The sequence below is a fragment of the Aedes albopictus genome, chromosome 3, assembly GCF_035046485.1.
Source record: "Aedes albopictus strain Foshan chromosome 3, AalbF5, whole genome shotgun sequence".
In the NCBI taxonomy this organism is placed as follows: domain Eukaryota; kingdom Metazoa; phylum Arthropoda; class Insecta; order Diptera; family Culicidae; genus Aedes; species Aedes albopictus.
Genome location: NC_085138.1, coordinates 169,727,691 through 169,752,720, shown reverse-complemented (window position 1 = coordinate 169,752,720; position 25,030 = coordinate 169,727,691). Strand labels below are relative to the sequence as shown.

General features: G+C 41.2%; 1 protein-coding gene across 3 annotated transcripts in view; it reads right to left on the bottom strand.

Annotated features, from left to right (window-relative positions):
* Positions 1–171: 171 nt before the first annotated feature.
* The window catches only part of LOC134292063 (GATA-binding factor A), a 223,808-nt gene continuing 198,949 nt past the window's right edge, over positions 172–25,030 (bottom strand). Inside the window, exons 4-7 of one of the 3 annotated variants that reach the window (XM_062860771.1) lie at positions 15,202–15,306; positions 14,634–14,806; positions 13,156–13,414; positions 172–1,609 (exon numbers count right to left, since the gene is read on the bottom strand). In XM_062860771.1, the coding sequence (XP_062716755.1) occupies positions 915–1,609; positions 13,156–13,414; positions 14,634–14,806; positions 15,202–15,306 (1,232 nt within the window). In that variant the 3' untranslated portion in view covers positions 172–914. Of the gene's footprint in view, positions 1,610–13,155; positions 13,415–14,627; positions 14,807–15,187; positions 15,307–25,030 lie in introns of all 3 variants that reach the window. The other 2 variants (XM_062860770.1, XM_062860772.1) reach the window with 2 other exon arrangements.

Here is a 25,030-nt window from a genome sequence, read left to right as displayed (position 1 = left end):
TTAGAGAACAGACGCTCGGGACATATCTCCTTAATCTAGCCGAAGTCAGAAGGATAGCATTGATCAGGCAGCACTACCTTTGCTGGTATTCGTTATTGTATTGACCCGAGGAAACATGAAGCAGAAACCAGTTGAGTTTTCTCAATACCTATCCTGAAAAATATATTGTCTTGAAGCGCATTCATTTATTTATTTACCAAACAAATGATATTTTACAGTGGCAATTACTCTCGAATGGTTAAAATTAAATAGGATACTTTTGCATAAAATATTTTAAGTGTACTAGTATGATACTTACAATAAATATCTTGCTTAAGTTGTTGCCGTTTGAAGGCTCTGAATAGTTGCTGCTACGTAAACTCATCCGTTTGCCAATACTGTCAATAGGAGATGTTCGATTCAACTCTTTGCCTAGGACTCATCCTAACTCACTAATAGTACGAAATTGAAATGCAGTACACTTCAATTAGCAAACTTGTACGAAAGTATGATATAATAATAGGAAAAATGATAACTATCACGGGTAATTTTCAAAATTGTCGAATCTGTTTAAAAATGTTACTTTTTCACTACTCAATAAACTATCCCTAATTATTCTTAACAAGCTAATAAATCGTTATACAATTTGTCATTTACAGATGCAATTTTGATCAGATAAAATTTACCTGCCATAAGTCTTCTCACCTAATGGTGTCGAATCTACATGAAACGAACTGTTGCATATTACAAAAAAACAAAATCACCGACTCCGAAGTTGCAGATTTTTATAGACTTATTTTCAGAAATCTGAACTCCGAAGTCTGTGATTTATTTTTAGCGTGAATCTTCTAAAACTCGTCAAGCTGTGGAAGCGAGGAACTTAACTGGATTAAGTACTATTAACAATCCATATCGGGAGGCTCTGGAACCTTTCCCTAGGATGAAGCCATCAGCTTGGCCGCCTGTATGACATTGTGCTGGTGGTGGTACCCGGCCAGATCGGCAGCCGTACTGTGATGGTGGTGATGATGGTGGCTGTGGGACAGAGCTCCATTGACCGCTCCACCCATGCCGGTCGAATGGGGGCTGTGGTGAGAATGCAACGAACCAAAGGTTCCTCCAAAGTATCCACCCTGGAGGCAGTTGTTCATGTAGTCACCGTACCCGTTGGATGCCACCGAGGTGGGGGTCGATGATGCTAGCGGGTTGGACTCCGACTTGATCTGTCCAAACGGTGACGATCCTATGCTATTACCGGTGTTGTGCATGTAGTTGTTCGCGACTGAATGGTGGGACGGGTTGGACGTTGGGGTGCTGTAGATGTGAGAGGTGTTGTGAGATTGCTGATGGGATGAAGAAGCGGTTCCAGTGCCATTGCCACCGCCGCCACTAATGCTGCCCAGCGATCCTGTCGAGGACAACGAGGAGAGATCATATTTTCCACCCAGATTCAGTGACGCCGCATGGTGCGACGATGTCAACGAGGACGGTAGGTTGTACGCCTGGTGGTGATGATGGTGGTGAGGCGAGATGTGAAGAGATCTCAAGGGTGGTGATGTTAGACTTGGAGTTTTCGGGCTTGCCGATAGGTTTTTGGAGTTTCCGTTGCGATCGGTTTGTAGGTGAGATCCTGCGAATGATAATTTAAAATAAAATAATGTAGTGTATCATGTATATATCTCAATATATATATATTCAGTGAAATGGTTTACAACATGCGGCATATTGTCGTTTCGCTAGCTATGAGAAATCCAATAGATATCCAAGGCGAATTTCTTACGGATCCCTCAGTGTGCCTTAACCTCAAGCACCTTCTTCGCCGTATCCATCAAGTATATTTTCATTGGTACCGTAAAACGGGGTGAATAGAAACAATGGGGCGAATAGAAACAAATAACTTATTGTAGAAAAGATGGCAATTATGTTTTAAAATTCATCAAAACTTAATTTTATTAGCTAGTTGGATGCTACTAGTGTTTCAATAAACTTTTTTTGAGATGATAATTCCGTTATTTTTTTTGTGAAAATTTTTAAAAGCAAAGTATCGATTTGGAGGCAAAAAAACTTCCGCCATTTAAATTGCGTTTTATCCATTTGGTATGTATTAACAGACTAAAGTATTTTTCGACATTCTACATTTTTTTCTTTACTAGGTGAATTATTATAATCTAGTGTTAGAGTTTTAATTGAATTAAAAGTTATTTCTGTCTTGAAATTGGAAAAAATATCGAAAAATGTTTAAAGCTGTTTCTATTCGCCCCATTGCGGGGCGAATAGAAACAAGCAACCTTTTTTCAAATAAGTTAACGAAATCAAAATTAGTTTTGAATCCTAATTACAGCAATTAAAGAGGGAGGAGGGACCCAAAGTTAAGACCCTTGCAACTGACTTTATTACGCGCGGTTCCAGAGATACTTGCCTAAGTATGCTGGAAGGTGTTTCTATTCGCCCCGTTTTACGGTATATATGTCGACGCCGCCGGCGGGTCTTCGGGTGTTTTCCCCGCCTTTGGCAATAGAACCAGGCTCTGCCGCTTCCAAACCTCTGGGAAAACTCACTCGTCCAGGCATTTCCGCATAGCAGACCTGTACATCCCGGGAGCCTTTGCAATAGCAACTTTGAAGACCAAGTTCGGAACTCCTTCCGGATCTGGGGCCTTACCTTCTCTAAGACACTTTGCAATCCCCACAAGTACCACATCGCTAGCCCCAGTCCCCAGCTGTCCTACGAAAGGTAGTCAAGGACTAGGATCGTAAAGCGAGAAAATCCCTTCGATGATCCGAACATCTCTGGAGACTGCTCAGTAGTGTTATGGCCGGTACCTGCGGTAGAGACCGGCCAGACGTGCACGCTATACGGGTATACACAATAGACGGGTCTGTGATATGACCGAGTAAAGAAACGGTACGCGCGCGTTCGCAGTCAGTTATAAAATGATTTTATGATCTATTTTTGATATCGCTGAGCCAGCAGCCAACATAATGCGATAGGGTGGGTCACCACAAGTAGTAGCCATTACACCTCTCGTCTTGGCCATCCTGTAGGCATCAACCCACGGATTCGCATTGGCACTCAGACAGAGACCATCAAAGCAGGCCTTTTTGCTTTCCCTTATCTCAGTCTTCGCTTGAGTCTACCAGTAAGCCGGTGGTCTCCACTTCTAGGATGGACTTGCCCAAAGCCCAGTTTCGTGTTCGAAAGCAATCGCTCTAGAAACTTCTTGACCGATTCCTGGCAGAAACATTTCTTCCCTTCTTCTTTTTCTTCTTCTTCTTCTTCTTTATTCTGACCAACTAGCACCGTTCGGCGCCGGTTGTGTTTTACGTCGGCTCCGACGCCCAGAGAGACAGCCACCACACCTGGGACCCTACAATGTCGAACCCATCAACACATGGACCGGGACCCACGGCTTTACTTCCTATCCGAGAATAGTCGTGATCACGGATTTCATGTCTCAGAAAATCCCATCGGCGTCGACGGGAATCGAACCCCGACCGACTGGGGTGAGAGGCAACCAGTACACCACCGACGCCGACCCATTGACCAATCCAAATTCCTGTGTGGTAGTGGTTTGTGTTCAGATTTCCCGTGTTAATCTATCTGTAAGAACTTTGTAGGGTAGGTAATCATGAATTGAACCAAAATGCGGTTTTCTGAAGCATCGTGAATTTTGACTGATTTTTTCACCCACATGGAAATAATTTACTACGGTAAAGTCTCAGGTTTATGAAAGACACAAGTATTAGCTTAGCTTTTCGTAAAGTGGTAAAAAGTTTACATTTGCAAAAGTTTCATTGAAAAATTCGATTATTTGTCAAAAATGATTTTAATCTTAATTTGAACCACCGTAATCATAATTTGAACCAATTTTAATCTAGATTTGAACTACTGGCGGCAGCAGCTCGAGCAATTCCCACAACAGCCAATTTCATGCTAAACAACCCAAAATCACATGGATCTGCTAATTCTCAACTATGTTTCATTAGGTAGTGGAATTTCAACTCGGAATGTTCGGAATTCTTCAGAAATTTGGAAACAAAATTTGGAATTTTTCATCTTCCAAGAGTAAACAAAGCAGCCACTAGCGCAGTCTGCAGGCCTACACTAGAAGCTCGCCCCTCTCACTAGTTCAAATCTAGATTACAAATGGTTCAATTCAAGATAAGATTCTCCAAGTAATAATTACGTAAATTTGATAATTTTATGACAAATAATGTGAGATATTATTCGGTTAGTCGATTCTACGATGAATTTGCTTTCATTTAACGTATTCACTTATTGCGTGTGATACAATGCGGGAGCTGTACGAGTGCACCGAAAATGTGCTTCCTCTGGGGGGAAATGGGTGAAATCGCAGTGATTTTTCAATTTCTTATTTTCAATGAAAAAAACGCTTCATTCAATGCTTTTAAAGTCAATTCTACCAGGTTATATTACGAGAATCCATTTACCAACCTTTTTGGGACAAGATTTGCCCAAAAAGTGTATCATTTTAATGAATTTCGAAATGGTTCAAATGGGCCAGCCTAATGAATGTTGCGATGTTTATCATCATTGCCCTGCGCCGACCCTGCCTAATGTATGTATGTTTGTTATTGTTTATGCATTGTACATTGTTGTTAGTGTAAATAAACCGACCGCCGCGACGAGCACACGTACTTTGTGTTGCCTCCCGTGTTTCTCCGCCGTACGCGAACCGAAAGTTCCCCCGGTCGATAGTCGGTTCCGCTGGGCCGCTTTGTGGACCTCCGTGGGCAGTGATCATAAAACCAACAGGTTATGGGCCCAGTGTGGCGGAAGAGCCAGTGAAAAAGTGCTCGGACAGTCGCGAAGTGCAAAATCATCCCGCGGATGATTCCTTCTGTGTGGTGCCGGTCGGTTGGAGAGCCAATTAATTAGGCTCGATTCGGCTTGAGTTCAATCAGCTGCTGTGTGTGGAAGAACAGTTGTGACCGGGACAGACTCAGTGAAAAAGTGGTCGGCAGAATAATTGCCCGTTTTGCAAGGGCGGCGCCCAGAACGACTTGGAAAGTGCCGGTGAGACTTTGTGGTGCACCATTTTATGTCCCGCAGCCGAGAAGAAAGAAGATAGTGCCATTTTGACCCGCGAATCGAACGAACTGTTGCCGTAGCCGTGGTGTTCGATTGTGTGACGGAGTCTGTCAGTAACGCCGTCGGGTACGTTCGCGTGTGTTGTTGGCTGTACCTTCGTGCATACAGTGTGCGCCAACAGACAAGTGACAATTTCGAGATGGCAGAAAAAGTTTTTATTTCCCGTTTGGATAATCGTAATTATCAAACGTGGAAGGTGAAAATCGAAATGCTGCTGATTAGTTATGATCTGTGGCATACGATTTCTGAGGTGAAACCAGAGCCGGTGACAACGGCATGGTCGAAGGAAGACCAAAAGGCTAAGGCCTTGATAGTGCTGAATATCGAGGACAATCAGTTAGCCTTAGTGAAGGACGCAAAATCGGCGATCGAAGTCTGGGAAAGATTAAAGAAGTACCACGAAAAGGCTACGGTGACGTCGCGAGTGTCCCTGTTGAAGAAACTTTGTAGTTTCAACTACGAAGAAGGTGCGAATATGGAAGAGCACCTGTTCGCGATCGAGGAGTTATTCGATCGGCTATCGTGTGCGGGACAGAAGATCGAGGAACCCCTACAAGTAGCGATGGTGTACCGGAGTCTGCCGGAATCCTACAACGGACTGGTGACGGCCTTGGAGAGCCGTCCGGATGCCGACCAGTCGCTAGAGTTCGTGAAACAGCGGCTGATGGACGAGTACCACCGACGGATGGAGAAGCGGCAAAGTGTGTCCGAAGAGCGCCATGACCGGGCGCTGAATGTGCGAAGCAGGAGCAACGGAAGCAGAAAACCTAGACAGCGAGTCTGCTACAACTGCCGGAAACCGGGCCACTTCCGGAGAGAGTGCCCAATGCTTGGTGAAAGTGGAAGAAAGGATCCGGAAGTGAAGAAGGTGGCAGAGAAGAACACTGGAATTTGTTTCGGAGTCGGAGGTGATCGGAAACGGAACAGCTGGTATGTGGATAGTGGCTGCTCGAGCCACATGACCAATGACCGAGAGTTCTTCGTGAAGATCGACAACAGCGTGGAACAGGAAGTGAGGTTGGCGGACGGCTCCGTGATCAGGTCCGCCGGTGTTGGGGAAGGCTTCCTGGAGTGCGTCGATGGAGACGGAAGAATGAACCCCGAGAAAGTGAAGAATGTGCTGTATATCCCAGAATTGGACTGCGGACTGCTCTCGGTTCGGAAGCTGGCACAGAAAGGACTTATTGTGAACTTTGTGGAGCCGAAGTGCCAGATTGTGAATGCTAGCGGGAAGATTGAAGCCGTCGCGGATCTTAGTGGAGAGCTGTATGCCCTGAAGATAGCTGGAGGAGCGGAGATCGGCAACCGCCGGAAGAATACAGCTGGGCGTCCCGTTGAGGAGGAGATTCCAGAAGAATTTTATGACTGTTATGACGAGGAACTCCGATACTAAGTGTTAGATACTTTGTGAACAAACTTTGTGACTATGTGACTGTGTAATACTTGACGAAGCAGAAGTGTTCGGTGCAGGAGGAGGAACTTTGTGTCTAGGCTGTTGTGTCCAATGTTAACTTAGAAGACTTTGTGGAAATGTAACCTTCGTGAACCTTTGTGATTGTGATGACCAACATCGAGGAGGAGTGTTGAAATATTTGGGCCAGCCTAATGAATGTTGCGATGTTTATCATCATTGCCCTGCGCCGACCCTGCCTAATGTATGTATGTTTGTTATTGTTTATGCATTGTACATTGTTGTTAGTGTAAATAAACCGACCGCCGCGACGAGCACACGTACTTTGTGTTGCCTCCCGTGTTTCTCCGCCGTACGCGAACCGAAAGTTCCCCCGGTCGATAGTCGGTTCCGCTGGGCCGCTTTGTGGACCTCCGTGGGCAGTGATCATAAAACCAACAAAATTAAGATTACAATTTGACTAGTTCAAAGCTTGATTTCTTACCCTAAACATATTTTGTTCTCACGTATAGAGGTAATCACATTCAAATGTATGCGTGCCTTTTTGTAGATGTAGTTGTGAAACTGCGAGGAAAATATTTGCACTCTTGCCCCGGACGTTAGTTTTATCATTATTTACCCGTTTTACCCAATAGGGTCCTAAAATTAAAGACGAAATCTCGCTTATATTGAATAATACGATCAAGCATGGTATTCTAATCGGAATTGTACTTTACTCGAACTTGAAAAACAAAGGAATAATGAGAAAATTTGAAATAAGTAAAATGGTAAATAGTTCTACTTTGACATTTGAGGTTAACTTTGTGTGACTGAGCTCGACATTTTTCGCACTGGGATTTCAAAAATGTTCCTATCTGACATACACGGTGAAAAAAAATCACTCAAAGTATGTGTTATAAACTAGGGACGACACAAAAGGCTAAAAAAATAAAAATTATATATTTTCAACTACGGTTAATAAAAACGTCAAAAAATGAGTAAATATGTACTCTTGAACCATATATTGTGGTTTAAAACAAGAATCTCGATAGGACTTTAGGAGCCTATTCGATTGGGTAATATTTGCATATGCAATCTGAATAGCCTTTCAATCGGCGTGCACTTTTGTGTGAGGAAAAATTTGCTCTAGTGATCGTGTGTTGAAATGTCACTTATCTCTATATAGAAAGGCTTGCATTAGGTTTCGTGAGACATTTTTTGGACAACTCAATTTCTTCCCAACTGCGTAGGGAAACTGCGGGCATAACGCCCCCGGGGGGGGGGGGGGGGTCAAAACGCCTTCACGCGATCCCATCATATTGTGGAGGTTTTTCGTTAAATGAAAGCAAACTAGAACTACAACTGTGCAGGTTAAGCCCAAGAACAGCTTCTATTGTCGAAGGGAAAGCGTGAAAAACGACGATTTTTCCACATTTGGAAAGATTACCTAATTTGAAGCGCATAGAATGCAATTTAACGCTGGCTGTATAGAGGCTTGCACCAAAAACATAACCTTGCAAATTCTCATACAAAAAGTAAACATTGCCCTCAAAATTTTGAGGGCAATGTTTACTCGGATATGGGTCGACGCCGTAGGAGAGAAAGAGAAGCAGATAAAAAGTGACGTCACTGTGCAAGCTCCCATGGAATCAACCCATTAAACAACCACGCGCCTCCAACCCCTTCGTTTGCTGCTGGGAAGAGTTCGATGGAGCCTCCAGGTATTTCACTACAAGTCAAAGCGGAAAATGCCAGCGGGCGTTTTGACTCACCTCAAAAGGCCTTTTGCCTCCTACGATATGCGGAAGTTTTATACAACGGTGTGCGGTACAAGATTGTGCCAATACCCGGGAAGGAAATTTGCTGACAGACAAAACAATGCAATGGTGGCATCCAGGGGGAAGGGGCACTTCGATCAACGATCAAAACGATCAAATCTGACTATACATGTCAAAGGTTGCTCCTCCGTGATTGATCTGAGCTGGTACCAATTGCACTGAGATCCAAATGAATAAGGGCTGGGACACTCCACTTATTCTCAAAGTGCAATTTTAGCAGCTTATGCATTTTGGATCAATAACGGCGCTGGCCACGTCCTTATAGTCAGTTGGGAAGGGAAAGGAATGTTAGAGTGTGCTGGTTGTTGCTACTAAAGACCGAGAGCACCTCTGCATCCCCACAACCAGTACGGACTGGGGTATTTGTTAGATGGAAAGGATGGGAGATCTGGGGGAGTCACCGTTGGGTCGCTGATGCGATCCATGGATAGGGATTTTATTTATAGTGTTCGTAAGGTGATAGATTGTGTGGTGAATAAGGTCAAGCAGCACAGCACGCTTTGGTTGCATAACTTGTAGGCGTTATATACACTGTGCTGTGAATGGAAGTTGGAAGGGAGAGAAACGACTTTTTTCAATTCGTTTCTGGTTCTAGCGATGGCTATGAACATATGAATATACATGAGTTGTATATGTAGTGAAGAGAGAGAGAGAGAGAGAAAGTGGATAGAAAGATACAAAGTAGGATGAAAGGGACGGGCCTGGGATTGAACCCATGACCTTCTGCATACGAATCAGAAGCGGTAGCCACTAGACCACCAAGCCCGTCAAACCAGGGGGAAGGGGCACTTCGAAGATTTATTCAACAGACTGAGACCTCTTGAGGAGTCGTTCGTCGGCGAATACAAGGCTGGTTTTCGTGAGCGCCGATCAACGACGGATCAAATGTTCATCCTGCGGATGATCCTAGAAAAAATCGGGAATATAACTTGCAGACTCACCATCTGTTCATTGATTTTAAAGTATCGTACGTTTCAGTGAAAAGAAATGAGCTTTGGCAGATAATGTCAGAACATGGTTTTACGGCGAAACTAATTAGGCTGATACGGGCAACGCTGGCTGGATCAAAATCAGGTTTTTGGATCGCAGACGTAGTGTCTACCCCGTTTGTGACCTTGGATGGATTGAAGCAGAGTGATGCACTTTTAAATTTGCTGTTCAACATTGCACTCGAGGGAACGATTAGCAGGTCTGACTTGCAGAGGAATGGCACTATAATCTCACAGTCACACATGCTCTTTGGCTTTGCGGACGATATTGATCTCATCGGCATCAATCGTAGCGCAGTGGAGGAAGCTTATGCTCGTTTGAAGAGAGAGTCAGCGAGGATGGGCTTGACGCTTGAAGATTAGCTCTACCAAGGCGAAGTACATGATAGCGGGTAGAGACTGAGGCAGGTGGTGTTAGTGTTGAGGTAATGATTGATGGGGATGTGTTTGAAATTGTTGAAAAAAATGTTTATCTTAGAAAACTTGTGACATGTGACAATGACGTTTCCCGTGATGTGAGAAGGCGTATTACAGTTGCGAATAGGGCCTTTTGCGGATTGCGTAACCAGATTAGGCGAATGCAAACGAAATTCGCTTTATATAACACGCTGATTCTTCCGGTTTCCTCTACGATCACGAGGCGTGGACGTTAAAGGAGATAGATCGAAAAGCTTTCGGAGGTTTTGAGCGCAAAGTGCTGCAGACAATTTTCGGTGAGAAGCCAGAAAATGGAGCAGACGATTGATTCACGAGTTGTACCAAGTATAGTGGGAAGTGGGAAGAAAGAATAGCGAAAACAATATTCAGCAGGAAACCACCCAAGTAACCATGCTTTTGAAGCTGTACGTATTGCATATATAAAGCGCATATATTGGCATGCATTGCCCTATTGTCGCGCTTATCGTTTATTAGAGTCCTGCGGCGGTCGTACGCTCGCAAGGCATACCGCCGCATGACAGTCGCAAGGCAAAACAAAAGAAAAAGTGTTCCCGCCAAAAACAAAAGCACGTGGGTTTCGCGAAGTGACAGATGTTTTTGAATGTATTTGTGACGAACGGCAAGAGTGGCTCAGTGGAATGAGTGTTCTTGCTGTCAAACCCCATATAATGGAATTATATACTTTTAAATCTGGTGACGCTGTTATGATTAGTGACTGTCGCGCTTATATCAGAAACCAGAGGCAGATAATCGCCATATTCTGATTTTTCTTGAGAGGCATATAATACATTAACCATTAAAGTTAAATTAAACTGGCAAGTGGCACCACTATTGCTGACTTACGATTATACTGGTATAATCGTAATTCAACAATAGTGGCGCCATTTGCCACTTTAATTCAACTTTAGTGGTTTATATAGAGTAAAGCATGTCAATATATTTGCGTTATTTATGCAATACGATACGTGTAAAAACTAATCGGCTGTACAGTAAAAGCAGTCATCAACAACGCAGCCATCGAGTACGTGGAACGAGGTCAACGGAACGAATGGTTCGACGAGGAGTGCAGATGGATTTTATAGGAGAAAAATGCAGCGCAGGCGGTAATGCTGCTGCATGGGACCCGACAAAATGTGGCGATATAAAATGAAGCGGAAACAGCAGACCCGTCCCTTTCGGGAGAACAAGAGCCGCCTAGAAGAAGCGAGGAAATGGAACTGCTATGCCGTTCTCAAGAAACACGAAAGTTGTATCAGAACCTCAACACATTCCGCATCGGCTTCGTTCCGCGAGCCGAAATATGTATGCAGCGTTTCGGACGGGGGTCTCTTGACCGAAGGACGTCAGGTAATTGAAAGCAGAAGTTCGACGAGCATCTGAATAGCCAGGAGATCGCAAACATGGAGGACCGAGGCAGTGGGAGAAATGTTTACGTGAGTAAGGCAGGGAGTACCAACGAGGCAACTAATCTACCTACGTCACTCACCAAAAGTGAATGAGTTTGTGGGAAGTCATCAAGCCGGCTTTGTCCACAGTCGCTCGACAACGGACCAGATCTTCATCGTGCGGAAAATCCACAAGAAATACCGTGAATACCAGTTTCCAACGCACCACCTGTTTATCGACTTCAAGTCAGCGCACGGCGGTATCGACCACACAGAGCTATGGATAATAGTATGGGACAAACATCAAATTCTCGTTCCAGTTGACTTTTTTGATTCCATTTAGGTCCCATATGAACTGTGCAAAATTTCAGCGCAATCGGTGAAACTATAATTTAGCGCAAGCGGTTCAATGTTTTCATAGGATTTACTATGGGAAAAGTTAAACTTTCAGATAAAAAATCCCAGAGGTCGCCCCTTGTCTCCTTAATTCAAATCGATCAACGCTTCATGTAGAAAAATCATTTATGAAACTTTCCTTCGAAGACCGCAAAACAATTGGATGCTTGTGGAAAAAGTTATTGATTTATTACCGATTAGTGATTATATGAACGGCTTTTTGTTTTGTTTTATTAGCAGCACTGTAGCTGCTGCCTTGGCTGCTGCTGTTTCTGGGGGTGGTGATGCCTCCCGCCACCCCATGCAACAACGGCAGCAGCAGTGCTGCTGATAAAACAAAACAAAAAGCCGTTCGTTGGAGCACTAATCGGTAATAAATCAATAACTTTTTTCACAACCATCCAATTGTTTTGCGGTCTTCGAAGAAAAGTTTCATAAATGATTTTCCTACAAGAAGCGTTGTTCGATTTGAATTAAGGAGATAAAGGGTGACCTCTGGGATTTTTTGTTTGAAAGTGTAACTTTTCCCATAGTAAATCCTATGAAAACTTTGAACCGCTTGCGCTAAATTATAGTTTTACCGATTGCGCTGAAATTTTGTACTGTTCATATAGGACCTCAATGGGATCGAAAAAGTCGACTGGAGCGAGGATTAATTTTTTCCATACAAGCGTGTCCCATACTAATGGATAATCATGGACGAGAACGGCTTTTCCGGGGAGCTCACTAGACTTATTAAGGAGACACTTCAGAGAATACAAACATGGCTGCCACAATGGCCGACTTGGTTCTCTACTCACGTTTTCAAGAGCACCAATCTTGAAAATTTGTAAACAAATGCTCTCGGTTTGTAAAAGCAGCCTCTTTTTGGAAGTGAGCAAAGCCAGGAAAAACAAGTGCGGCTTGGCTCGATGCTTTGTTCATCAGATTTGTACCTCTAAAGTTTGTATGAAAAAATGCAATGGGATTTCTTGATGTTTCACCTTAAAGCAACGATGGACGATGCAGCTTTTTAGCATAAGGGTTTCGGACGACCTATCCAGTTTGACAGAATCTCGCCGGAGACTATGACATTAGCCTAGTTGTTAAGGCTATGGATTGCCTAATCTGGAGACGGCGGGTTCGATTCGCGTTCCGGTCGAGAAATTTTTTTCGTCTCCCTGGGTATAGTGTATCATTGTACTTGCCATACAATGTACAAATTCATGCAACGGCAGGTAAAGACAGCCCTTCAATTAATAACTGTGGAAGTGCTCTAAGAACACTAATGCCGTTTTTCTTTTTTAACCTGGGTTGGAACTGGATTGGCGGAAAATATGTAAACAAACAACGTCAAACAAACTTTAGTACAAGCGAAACCGAAGTCGGGTTGGGGTTGAAACTGTGGAAACTGTGGTTGGAACTGGATAATAAAGAAAAACGGCATAAGTTGAATAGAGGCAGTGAGGCAGGCCAAGTTCTAATGCGAACGTCGAGCAATAAAGGAGAAGATGTAATATACTCAAACTAATTAAATCCAATGAACTTAAAACGGGACTTTTTTCGCTTAAAAAGTGAGCAAAGAGATTTTCATACCTAAAGTATGTAAGAAATAATATTATAGAATAAATCGTATCCACGCTACTCACCATCACTCATATCGTCCTTCTTGGCGCCGCCCACCAGGGCCATCACATCCGAGGCGCCACCCGCGCCCGTTTTCTTCGGTTTCCGCTTCCGCGTCTGGATGCCATCCTTGCGCATCGCCAACGGCCGGTTCACCCCGTGCAGTTTGAAGTACAACCCACACGCATTGCACACCGGTTCGCCGTCGTTGTTTCTTCTCCACAGCGTGGTCGTCCGCGTGCCGCAGTTGGTACAGCAAAGGCCCAACCGACGCGTCGCCGTCTGAAAGATATGGGATTGAGAGAGAGGGAGAGAATTCGATGTATAAATTATAACAGTTGTACGTTGTGCTAAAAGAGAAGCGAGGTTTAGATCTCCGCTAGTGGGAAGTGAGGGATTGAAGACAACATATCAAAAGATGGGTAAATTTCGAACAGTGTGATATTACGTGAAGGAAATTGAGAATTAATATTATGTATTGCATATTGAAAATACATAGCAAATGTTTTTCAAATTTTCTCATTTTTGATTTTTGTATGGAAGTTAAAATTTCAATGCAATGAAGAGTTGGGAGATGAGATTTTTGAATTATTGAAAATGTGGTGGATGCTTCTCACTAAAAGCACTCAGAAAAGGAAATCAGCCAGTGATTAACTTAAACATTAATTATAATGAACAATCATGTAATCAGAAACTACAATGGTAGAAGCTACGAAAAATATTCAGAATGTACAAACAATATAATCACATAGGGAATATAAAAGGAACAACTCTCTGATACTTTTTCAAAACGACGTATAATACACGCAAATCCTATGTTGATACGTCGTTTTGAAAAAGTATCCGAGAACTAGTATAAATTCAAATCCTAAAGTTTCTTTAGTCATAGGGTGTTGGTTCCCTTACTAAACATGTGGCTCGCATTTTCATCCTACGAAGGATTGAAGCGTTGTTTGTTTTGTTTCTTATTTTTGTATTTTTTTTGTTAGTAGTGACCAAGTATGAACACAAAAAGAAAGGAATCATTCAGTGCCGTAATCGCTTGTTCTCGAATAGGATGAATTTGGGAGCATGAGATTACTGATAGCAATTTAAACTTGTTTGAAACAAACATATTTTCTAGTTGTACTAAATCTAAAATTATCTGTTTTTCAAAATTCATATTTTTGATAATAATTTCATCTTTTTTAGGAATGATCAAGATTTGAAGTTTTTTTTTCGCTTTTTTAATCCTTTTTGTAGTAGTTTTAAATTTTTGTGTTGATTTTTTTTTACTAAAATATATCTCTTTGAAAGACTCTATAATAAAGATGAATCAATCAATCAATACTAAAATATTTCTTGTGATTAATATTTATGAGATAGTTTCTAATTAAACTCTGGCTTTCTTTTACCAAACCAAGTATACACTGTTCCCATTACGATACGTTGTCTTCAAAGGAAGGAAGCAAGATTTTGTTTTGTGAAATACAAAAAAAAATGTTGGAATACTCACACTCACCAATCTCTTGCTGGGCTTTATCAAGGGACGATTCATACCGTTCATCTTATGATAGAGCCCGCATGCATTGCAAAGATAGTGACCGGTGCCGTCGCGACGCCAGAGTGGTGTTGAGATGGCCCCACAATTGACACACTCCCGTCCCTCGCCGAACTGGAAGTCCATGGCACTGTCTGTATGTGTGCACGGCGCACGTGTGCAATTCACGCGCCCGAACGGATCCACCCACGCCCAGTGCGCGCGCCATTGGTCGATTGCAATTAATTTATTTCACGCCGGGTCCAAGTTAAGGCCATCAATTAATCGAGTTTATTGGGGCAATTTAGTCGGGCCCGAAGGACGCGTCGCGAGCGCGCAATAATATCGTGACCATTTACATTTCAGTACAACCCCCAGCCAGGAAGGCAGAGAGTGTGTTTGGGTTTTTGTGTGTTTGTGTTTGATTGGTGGTGGGTGGAATTTAGAACCGCCGCAGAATTACACGAATCAGGAAAAAAAACGAGAGAAGGGGAAAGAGAAAATGCTTTAGTTAATTTATTCGCTATAGTTATTACCTTTTTCAAATTACCATATGGTGACGTTCGTTGGAATCCGGTCGGGTCGTAGGCGCGCCAGGAGCCCATCATCACGTTCTGCGCGTAGAACTGAGGCGGTAGCTGGGTGTGGGTCGTGCCTGATGATCGTTTCCGAAGGTTTCCAAAGGGGATTTTCGTGTCGTTTGCGGAAAAAGTCAGCATGGAAGAAAGGAAGAAAACACAGAACAAAATGGAGATTGTTAAATGTGATGCACGATTTGCGGATTAGCCTATGGAGAGAAGAACTGAACTAAGTTGATCATGATATACCAACGGATTGTGGATTTCATTTTCTGCGGTAAATGTTGAACGTGCAGGTTAAAATCAACTTTTGCGTGACTGGATACATTTAGAACACGTATGAGGTCGTATTTTTTACATTTTTAAACAACTTGCTTTCTAGGAATAGCTTTTCAACTAGAACAGAAACAAAAACATATCGTCGGTTTCCTGCAATAGGGGCACAACTCAAAAAATGTGAATTTTCAGTATGAGCGTTTGAAAATTGGCAATCTTGAAGCACCTTCTGAAAGTTCACTCATCATTTGACAAAGGTAAACGAATTTTAATTGTTGTATCATGGGAAAGGACTGAAGGACTATCTGTTTCATGAATTTTGGATTACTATTTTTCAACGACTATTGAAAAAGTTGACTGATTTTGAGTTGTGCCTTTATTGCGGAAAATTGGCGAAAATGCCCAAATCTCGCGTTTCTCAACGAATTTCGGAACGGGTCTTTGTGAGATGATAGTTTACATAGTTTTTCATCATTTGCCATCAAAATCTCAAAAATGACAAATTTTGAGTTGTGCCCCTATTGCAGGAAACCGACGATATGATAAACATTTCACTTCACCAATAAACATGATAAACAGGAAATAAAAATACAAGAAAAAACTCTTGATTTAGTTTCTATTATATTATATGATTGTGTTCAGCGGTGATCCATTTTTGTTTCATTTTTTTTTAAAGACACGGACATCGTCTTTACTGCCCATAATCGCATAGTTGACGTAACCACCATTGACAATGACAGCACTCACAAGCTAATATCTATCAAATTTGCATAATTGTGACCAGTTTTATTCAATAGAGCACAAGATCTAATCACTAGCTAGATATCAACGTAAAAAAATAATAAACTTTTCATTAATCATTATTAAAATTTCAAAAGTGTGTTGAAAACTACTGGCGCTTACGTCAACTATGCGATTATGAGCAGTTTAGCCAGCGGCTGTATTGCGAATCTTTTCTGAAATCCGTAAACTGTCCAACAACTTGTGCGCTGACAGCCCATGCGCCGGGTTGCGCGCCATACAAAATGTAAATAAACATGTGTCAAAATGGTACGCGCCAAGAGCGTTATCTCTCCTAGGGTTCAGATCCATTTTTTGTTCAAAACATTGATCCTCCTTATGTCTGGAAAAAATGTGCAACAAAGATATTACACTATCTGGATAACAGTGATATAATTTTCATTTTGATGACTGAATGTTGATTATTTGAGCCTTAAATATCATTTGAAAAAGAATACCCAAAGCCTCTTCTTTTTTAATGGAAATTTTAATAAAAAAAAAAAATATTTCCCGCACCCAAATTCGAATCCAGGACCTTGAGAGTCACGGTCTTTTGCTCGACCACTACACTCTGCGACTACACTATATCACATCTGATAGAGGTGCGAATTAAAGCGAAACAGTTTTTTACCACCTGTCATCTATATTTACTTTCATGACCAAAGCAGTCGTTACCAAATCAACAGCTTTTCGCATTGGATTGTATTGCTTTGTACATTAGTGCAAACCGAAGTGATTTTCAGTTGATTTCTGAAGTGGGTTTGTTTTGATTCTGAAATCAATACTGACAGCGTTGTGATTTCAAAGGAAAAGCATTTCTGATCATGTTGATTGGGGTGTTGAATAGTTAAGGGGTTTTACCCTTACATCGAGCGTGCAGAGTTTTTACCGCATGGTGTATAGGTTTTAGTTAATCTTCGCAAAGGGCCCAACACACATCTTACCCTGGCGCGTAACCTAGAGCTTGAATAGAAATTCGTTGAAATGCTAATAATTCTCGAGAATCTCAATACAGACTGAACGAAACTTAACACTAGACAACGGACACGCATCATGCATCAACGGAGAAGAAACTATTCTCGTAGCTCCTCTGGGAAATGAGGGAGCTTCTTTCGGATGTTCAACTAGGAGTTCCTCCCAGAACTCTTCCAGGAGTTTTTCCGAGGTTTCCTTTCAGAGTTCCTCCGGGCATTCTTCTAAGAGCTTCTCTGGGAATCCTTTTGAAGTTCCTCTGGGAATTACGAAAGTTTCCTACGAGAGTTCCTCTAGGAGTTCCTCCAGAAGCTGCTCCAGGAATTTTTCTAGGGGCTCGTCTAGGAGATTTTTTTTGTAAGAATTTATCTGGGATTTTTTCTAGAAGTTCCTGTGGGATGTTCCTCTAGGAGTTTCTCCTGGAAGTACTGTATTCCTTTAGGATTTCTTCCGCAAGTTCTGTCCTCTGGGAATTCCTCTAGAAGTTCCCCCGGAAGTATCCTGTACGAGTTCATTCGGGATTTTTTTAGAAGATCCTCCTAGAATTCCTCTGGAATTCCTCCAGAAATTCTTCTAAATATTCCTTTGGGAATTGCGGGAGTTTTCTTCGAGAGTTCCTCTTGAAGGAATTTCTCTTCAAGGAGTTTCTCCGAGAGTTCCTCTTCAAGTTACTCCGGGAATTCTTCTAGAATTTACTCTGGGAATTGCGGTAATTTCTTCCTTGCATTTCTCTAAGAGATCTTCCGAGAATTCCTTCCTCCAAAAAAATCCTCTAGGTGTTCTTCCTAGAATTCCTCTAGAAGTTCCTCTGGAAATTGCGGAAGGTTCCTGCGAGATTTTATATATGCAGATATTCTTACGGGAATTCCTCTATGATTTTTTCCAGGCCTTCCTCAAGCAGTTCCTCTGAGAGTTCTACTACGAGTCCCTGCGAGAATTCCTGTTCAAGTTACTCCTGGAATTCTTCAAGAAGGGGCCGTACACAAATTACGTCACGCTTTTAGGGGAGAGGGGGGGGGGTTTGTAGAGCGTGATGACCCTTACAAAAAATATTGAGGTCCCATACAAAAAGTGTGACATAGGGGGGGGGGGGGGGGGGTTTTTGAAAATCGTCGATTTTTGCGTGACATAATTTGTGTATCACCCCGAAAATCCTCTGTGAATCGCGAGAGTTTACTCCCAGCATTTCTCTGGGAGTGCTTCCTGGAATTCCGTTAGGAGTTCCTATGAAAATTTCTTCAGGAGTTTCTCTGGGAAACATTGCAGTAGTTTTATTAGAGAATTTCTATGGATGTTCTTCCAAAAACTAGGGGTTCCTTCAAGAATTATTCTTGGTTTTCCACCAAGAATTATTCTGGGAATTTCTCCGGGAATTCTTGTACAAGTTCCTCTGAGAATTGCGAGAGTTTCCTAGAATAAAATTCCGTTAGGAGTTCCTCCGGGAATTTTATAAGGATCTACCCGAGAATTCTTCCGGGAATATCTCTAAAAGTTCCTCTGGGAATTCATCTAGGTTGATCTTGATCTTCCGGGAATAACTGTTATAACTATCAAACAAAATCTAAGAGGTACTTCCTGACGAATTTCCTGAAGAATTGTTAAACAAACTCCCATAAATTTTCTGAAAGAAATTCCGATAGTACTGCCGGGAGAATTCACAAGGGCTTTTCTACATAATTTCCTAGAATAATTTCAAAACAATGTTCTAGTACAACTCTTAAAGAATTTTCTAGCAGAACTCCTAAAGGCATTCACTATATAACTTCAGTAGAACTCCAAAAGGAATTTGCAGTGAAACTCCTATAGTGAGACGAATTTCCTAGAGGTAAAGTCTTTCAAAACAAAAAAAAATCTCCATAGACCTTAGCGGAACTCTCAGAGGAATTGTTAATATAATTCCCTAAGCAAGTTTTCGTGGAACTCCCGGGGGAACTTCTAGAGAAAACTCCTGGTATTCAAAAAAAAAACTTCACGAAGAGTTCTCAAAGGCACTCTTAGGAAGATTCTAGGAGGAACTCCTAGTGTTCCAAGAGGAACTTCTAGAAGATTCCCAGAGGAATTCCCGGAGAAATTCTCGGAGAAAACTCCTGCAATTTTCAATGGAATACAGGAATTCCTGGAGGAATATGTTGAGAAACTCCTAGAAGGCATCCCTGGAGGTCCTCCGGCGGAGGAACTCCTAGGGGAACTCTCGGAGGAAGTCCTAGAGGGATTCCTGGAGGACCTTCTTGATGAATTTGTGTTGGAATCTCCGGTGGAGCTGTCACAGGAATTCCCGGAGGAAATTTTAGATGAGTTATCGGAGGACCTCGGATAAAATACCAAAATACGAAGTCTGGAGTAGCTCTAAAAGAAATTTTCGGAGAAATTCCGGAACGAATTTAATCGCATGTTGGGAGTCCCGGAGGATTTTCGGAATGATTTTTTGGGAGAAATTTACACAGGGTCTTTGGAAAAGTTTCAGAAAGAATTCGTTGAGGATCGGCAAAACTGATTTCTGAACGAACTCCAGAAACTTCCGGTAGGGTTTCTTGAGGGAACTAGAGCGTGACCTCAGAAGAAACTCCGAGCACAATTCCCACTGGTATTCCAAAATGAAATAAAAAATCCCAAAGGAATTTAAAAAAGAATTCTCACAAGAACTCCAGGCGGAGCTCCAGGAGGAACACGTGAAGAATTTATCGGAGGAAATGCGAAAATTTCACCTACTGAATCTTCTTCCGGAGCTCCTTTAGAATTTCGGACAGGTATTTCCACCAGATAACTCCTCCAAGGTAATATTCCAAAAATTCTCCAAAATTGTCTGGATATTGTTCCAGGAGTCCTCTGAAAATTTCTAAAGAAGTTGCATCTAAACATTCCTAGAAAAATTCTTCAGTGAAATTTTCGAAGTTTGTATGCAGGATTGTTTCCTAACCAACAAAAAAAAAACAGCGAAACTAATTTTTAAATTTTCTGAAAAGTTCTTCCTGGGATTAAAGATGTTAAAATCTGGTATATATCTAACTGAGTTACACAACTACCAGTGAATCAAAATTCAACCATCGCGCAACAATAACGACAATGTCGCAACCTGAATTTGTTGCGACATTCTACCCAATACGACATACGTTTGTCCCAACTTGAACAGAATAGGACAAAGATCGTGCACCACGAGATTAGAGATTTTCAAGGCATGCGTTGTGATTTTCAAGCGGTAACTTCGAGTCGGTAAACACTGCAACGCTGCTGAAGATGTATCATCAAAAAGTTTCGATTTTGCGTTGGTAATAATTGATTACACAGCGTAACAAAAACTAGCCTTTGATATGTCTCAAGAGCAAACTTGTGTGTCTCTGACAGATTTTGGGCCGCTAAATCCGAATCCGGCTCAGGTTTGCTCCAACACGTCACAGTTTTGAGCTATACCTCAATTTATAGGGCAAAATATGCGATTTTGGGCTTTTTCGACTGCAAGCCATTAAGCATGGAAATATTTTTTTTAAGCAATCAAAAGGTAAATTGTTCAATTAACATCTAAATTAACGACTCATGCAAAATATTTCGTTTTACCAAATCGAATTCGATAGATTTAAGCGATTTATGTTAGGTCACGGTGTGTTGCGTAGAACAAATTCAAAACAAAAAATTCGGCATGTCTGAAAATTTGACACAGTTAAGCTGAGACTTCCTCCTTTCATTTACGATCAACACCGAAATAAACTGTCGGGGGGTCTGGAGTATTTTTTTTCAAACATTTTCTGTATATGACACATTCCACGCACTTCTACACCGCGGTTTTTGAACTTCATCGAGCGATATTTCCGGGCTCCTGCTATCGATTTTGATTCTTTTTGCACCAAAATGAAGATATTTACTTATATCCTTCTAATAATATTCGAAACTTTGAAAACTGCCTACAGAAAGTAGTAAATTTCTTGGCGTGTAGTCAAAATTTGACGGAATGTGTCCAGGCCCGGATTTAAGGGGGGGGGGGGGGGGGGGGGGGGGGTAAAGGGGGCAAGTGCCCCGGGCCCCCCGATTAGGGGGGCCCCCTAAGAATCCTGAAGAACTATATATTTTCTTCAACAAAACCATACATGAAATGCACTTTAGTAGACTATTCTATTTTATACATGCCCTAGAGTAGTTATGATTGAGTTCCTTAAGGATATCCAGATTATTTCATAACACTAGTTTACGAAATAAAACGAAAGTCGTGAACTTCTGTCGACGGCCAAAATTTTTGAAGCATAATTTAGCGCTGATTTTGGAACTGTGCTTTAAAAAAAATAAAGTAGAACAGTTTTTGAGTTTAAGCTCAATATCGAGTTTTACAACTTTTTAAAATATGGAATTTATTAAAATTCAAATATCTTGCGTTTTGTTCAACCAATTTTAAATCCTTTTCCATAAATTAAAAGCTGAATATAATACCATTCGATCATCTGAATGCAGGTTTTGCGTCAGATTGATAAAATTCAAAATATTGGCGAGTTTTGGGAACGATCTCCTTAAATTTTAGCAAAATTTCCAAAAATTCTCAACGTTTTTTTGACATATGTAGGCGAGATACAGTAAAAAATTCAGCTCAATCGGAGCATTGATTACGGAGAATGAGGTGTGTGAAGTGAGCGACTTTGCTTAAAAATAGAACAAAAATCGATTTCAAATCATCAACCTTGTATGGAAAGTCGAAAAAATTAGGTTAGGTATCTTTATTAGTTTGTTTACGAGTGGGTGAGAAAAAATAAAAAGCTAGCTACGCCAATGAAAACATCTTTGCTTTGTTCACTCCTAGAATATCGAAATCCGACCTGAACGCTAATTTGTGAAATTTTCATAAACCTTATAAATTCGGATGAAAGTTTAAAATATATTCACTAAGATATATATGCACTAAGAATAAGATAACGCTGTAAACCTGAATCTTGACATATTTGCAAAAATATTAAAATAAATGTTCGTAACATTTTTTCATTTGTATAAATAATTTGCCGAAATTTTGGAGTATTGCGTCGGAAAATGTATACTTTACATTAGAAGTACGCAATATTCGACCTGAATATTTTTAATATATCATCGTAAGAAATTGAAAATAAATGAAAAATCTGTCATTCGAATGAACAAAACAGTTGTTTTCCTAAACCGCAAAAACCAGCAAAAAACAAACAACACACAAAATTGAAAAGAAAACGAATGTATGGTTGGCATATTCAAAATCTTGTTTCTGGGGGCCCACTTTATAGGATTTGCCCCGGGCCCCCCGAAGCTTAAATCCGGCACTGAATGTGTCATATGATCAGTGAACCGTATAGTACATTTTTTTCATTATCGTCGCAACGCCTTTACCGTCATGACTAATGTTGCATACTACCGTCACACACTACATTCATGCTGCCGTCGATGCATCAATGTCGTCTACCATGAATGTAGCATTTGGCACCATGATTGTAACACAAATCAAGATGATGGGAGTACGAAATGACAGTTTTGAAATGTAGAGTTGGAGTTCCAGTGGTTCCGAAAACTGCGAAAGAAAAATGCGGATAACTCGTGCTAGAGGGTGTCAAGGGCGTTACTTGGGGTCTGAGGGGGTTTAAGGGGGATTTCAGAGGCATTCCAAGAAGCTTCAGAGCATTCTCAGCGGATTTCAGAAACATTACATGGCGTTTTCTGGGGTTTCGGAGGGTCTGAGATGCGTTACATGGGGTTTCTGGGGGTATTAGGGGGATTTTGGAGGCATTCCAAAGAGCTTCAGAGCACTTTCGGCGGATTTCAGAAACGTTACGGAGGCGTTACATGGCGTTTTCTGGGGTTTCGGAGGGTCTGAGGTGCGTTACATGGGGTTTCTGGGGATTTTAGGGGGATTTTGGAGACATTCCAAGAAGCTTCAGAGCATTTTCAGCGGATTTGATTTCAAAGTCGTTACAAAGGCGTTTTTGACGATGGCGGAAACCCTCAGTAGTGTCCCTGTATTGTCCCAGAAACCCCAAGCGCCATATTTAATTCCAAAATGGCCTAGGATATCGGGTTTCAACATCAGCTCAATTAGCCAGGTCTGAAAATATCCGTATGGCATGAGACTTTTTGATTTGTTAGACGTGGGCCGTAACTATTCAGTTGGGAGCCACTGACTTTTGTTCCCCTGCTCTAATGGTGGTTATGACCCTCGGAACGCACAATCCGAAAATCTTTGTCTCCGCTTCTTCCGGTTCCTAAATTATACGCATGTTCCGTTCGCAGTTTTCGGAACCACTGGTATTTCATTAGTTCACTCAATTTGAAAATCCACTACATTTTTTGCCGTGATTAAAAAAATGTCACAGTCACCCATGAATATCATCATCTGGTCATACGTGAATGTTTTTGTTGCATGATAGTCAAGACCATACATCCACGATTATCATGCAAACTACAGTTTTTGATAGTACATTTTGGATCACTGCATATGATGCATATTAGCGAGGACACAATTAAATGAAAAATGTTAAGTCTCACAACCTACTTTTTTAATTTCATTTAGGTCCCATATCAACTGTGCTAAAAATCAGCTTGATTTGAGAAACTATATTTTCGCCGATCAAAGTTTACATAGAATTTTCTATGGGACTTTTTTGAAGAAAAGCTGCTGGAGGGCACCCAGTAGACCCTCAAATCAACACGCTGATGAATTCTCATATAAAATTTCGCGGTAAATTAGACTTCTGAAATACCATAACAAGTTTGTGGAAAAAGTTATTAAGCCATATCCGAAGAATAAATGACGAAATGTTCATTATAATATGCCAATTATAATATTCAATAGGTTTATTGTCAATACCTTTTTTAACAAGCATTATTACGCTTCGTAGCCTTGGAAAGTCTTGTTTCTTGTAAAAAATCCTTTAAACATGTATCAACGCCTACTATTCTTTTTCAAAACAATTACAGATTCAAGGGCGTAGCCAGCTTTTCGGCCAGGGGGGGGGCGAGCACCCTTACACTGAAAACCACTTTGCAGTAACAAGGAGTTCAAATACTTCATCATTCAAAAAAAAATAAAAGTGAAGTATGAAATATGGGTGATTAACAGGAATGGTTCAATGGAAGAATCATATATGATTATAATCCTGAGGAATTCCTCAAGATATTGCTTCAGGAATTTCTTAACAAATGCCATAATGAATTTGAATTTATCCAGCAGTTTCTCCAGAAATTTAATTAATATTTTTCCAGGTTATTTTAATGTAGATATTCCAGCAGAAATTACCTTCGGAAAACTTCCAGTTATTCCGTTGGGAATACCTTCAGAAATTTCTTCAATAATTCCTCCAGAAGTTTTATTACGAATTTCACCATGCATTCTTTTGAGAATTTCCCCAGTAATTCTTTACAAATATCATTCTTAATTCCACCAGAAATCCGTTTGAGAAGCTCCAGAGAATACTTTAAGAATTTCTCCGGGAATTCTTTCAAAAATTCCAATCAACCTAAGATTCCTTTCCATGAGGAATACCATAAGAAATTTTTGGAGAAATTTCTTCGAAAAATCCTTCGGAATTACCTGAAAAAATTTTTCTAAAGGAATTCCTTCGGAAATTCCTGGAGGAATATCTTTGGAAGTTGCTAGAGGAATGCATTCGGAAATTTGAAAAGGAATCAATAAAAAAAAATATTTTAGGAATTTATTTCGAAAATCCTTGAGGAATTCCACCGGAAATTTCTTGACAAATTCTTCAGAAATTGCTTGAGGAATTCCTTCATTTTTAAAGCTCCTTGAGAAATTCCATAAGACATTCCTTCGAGAGTTCT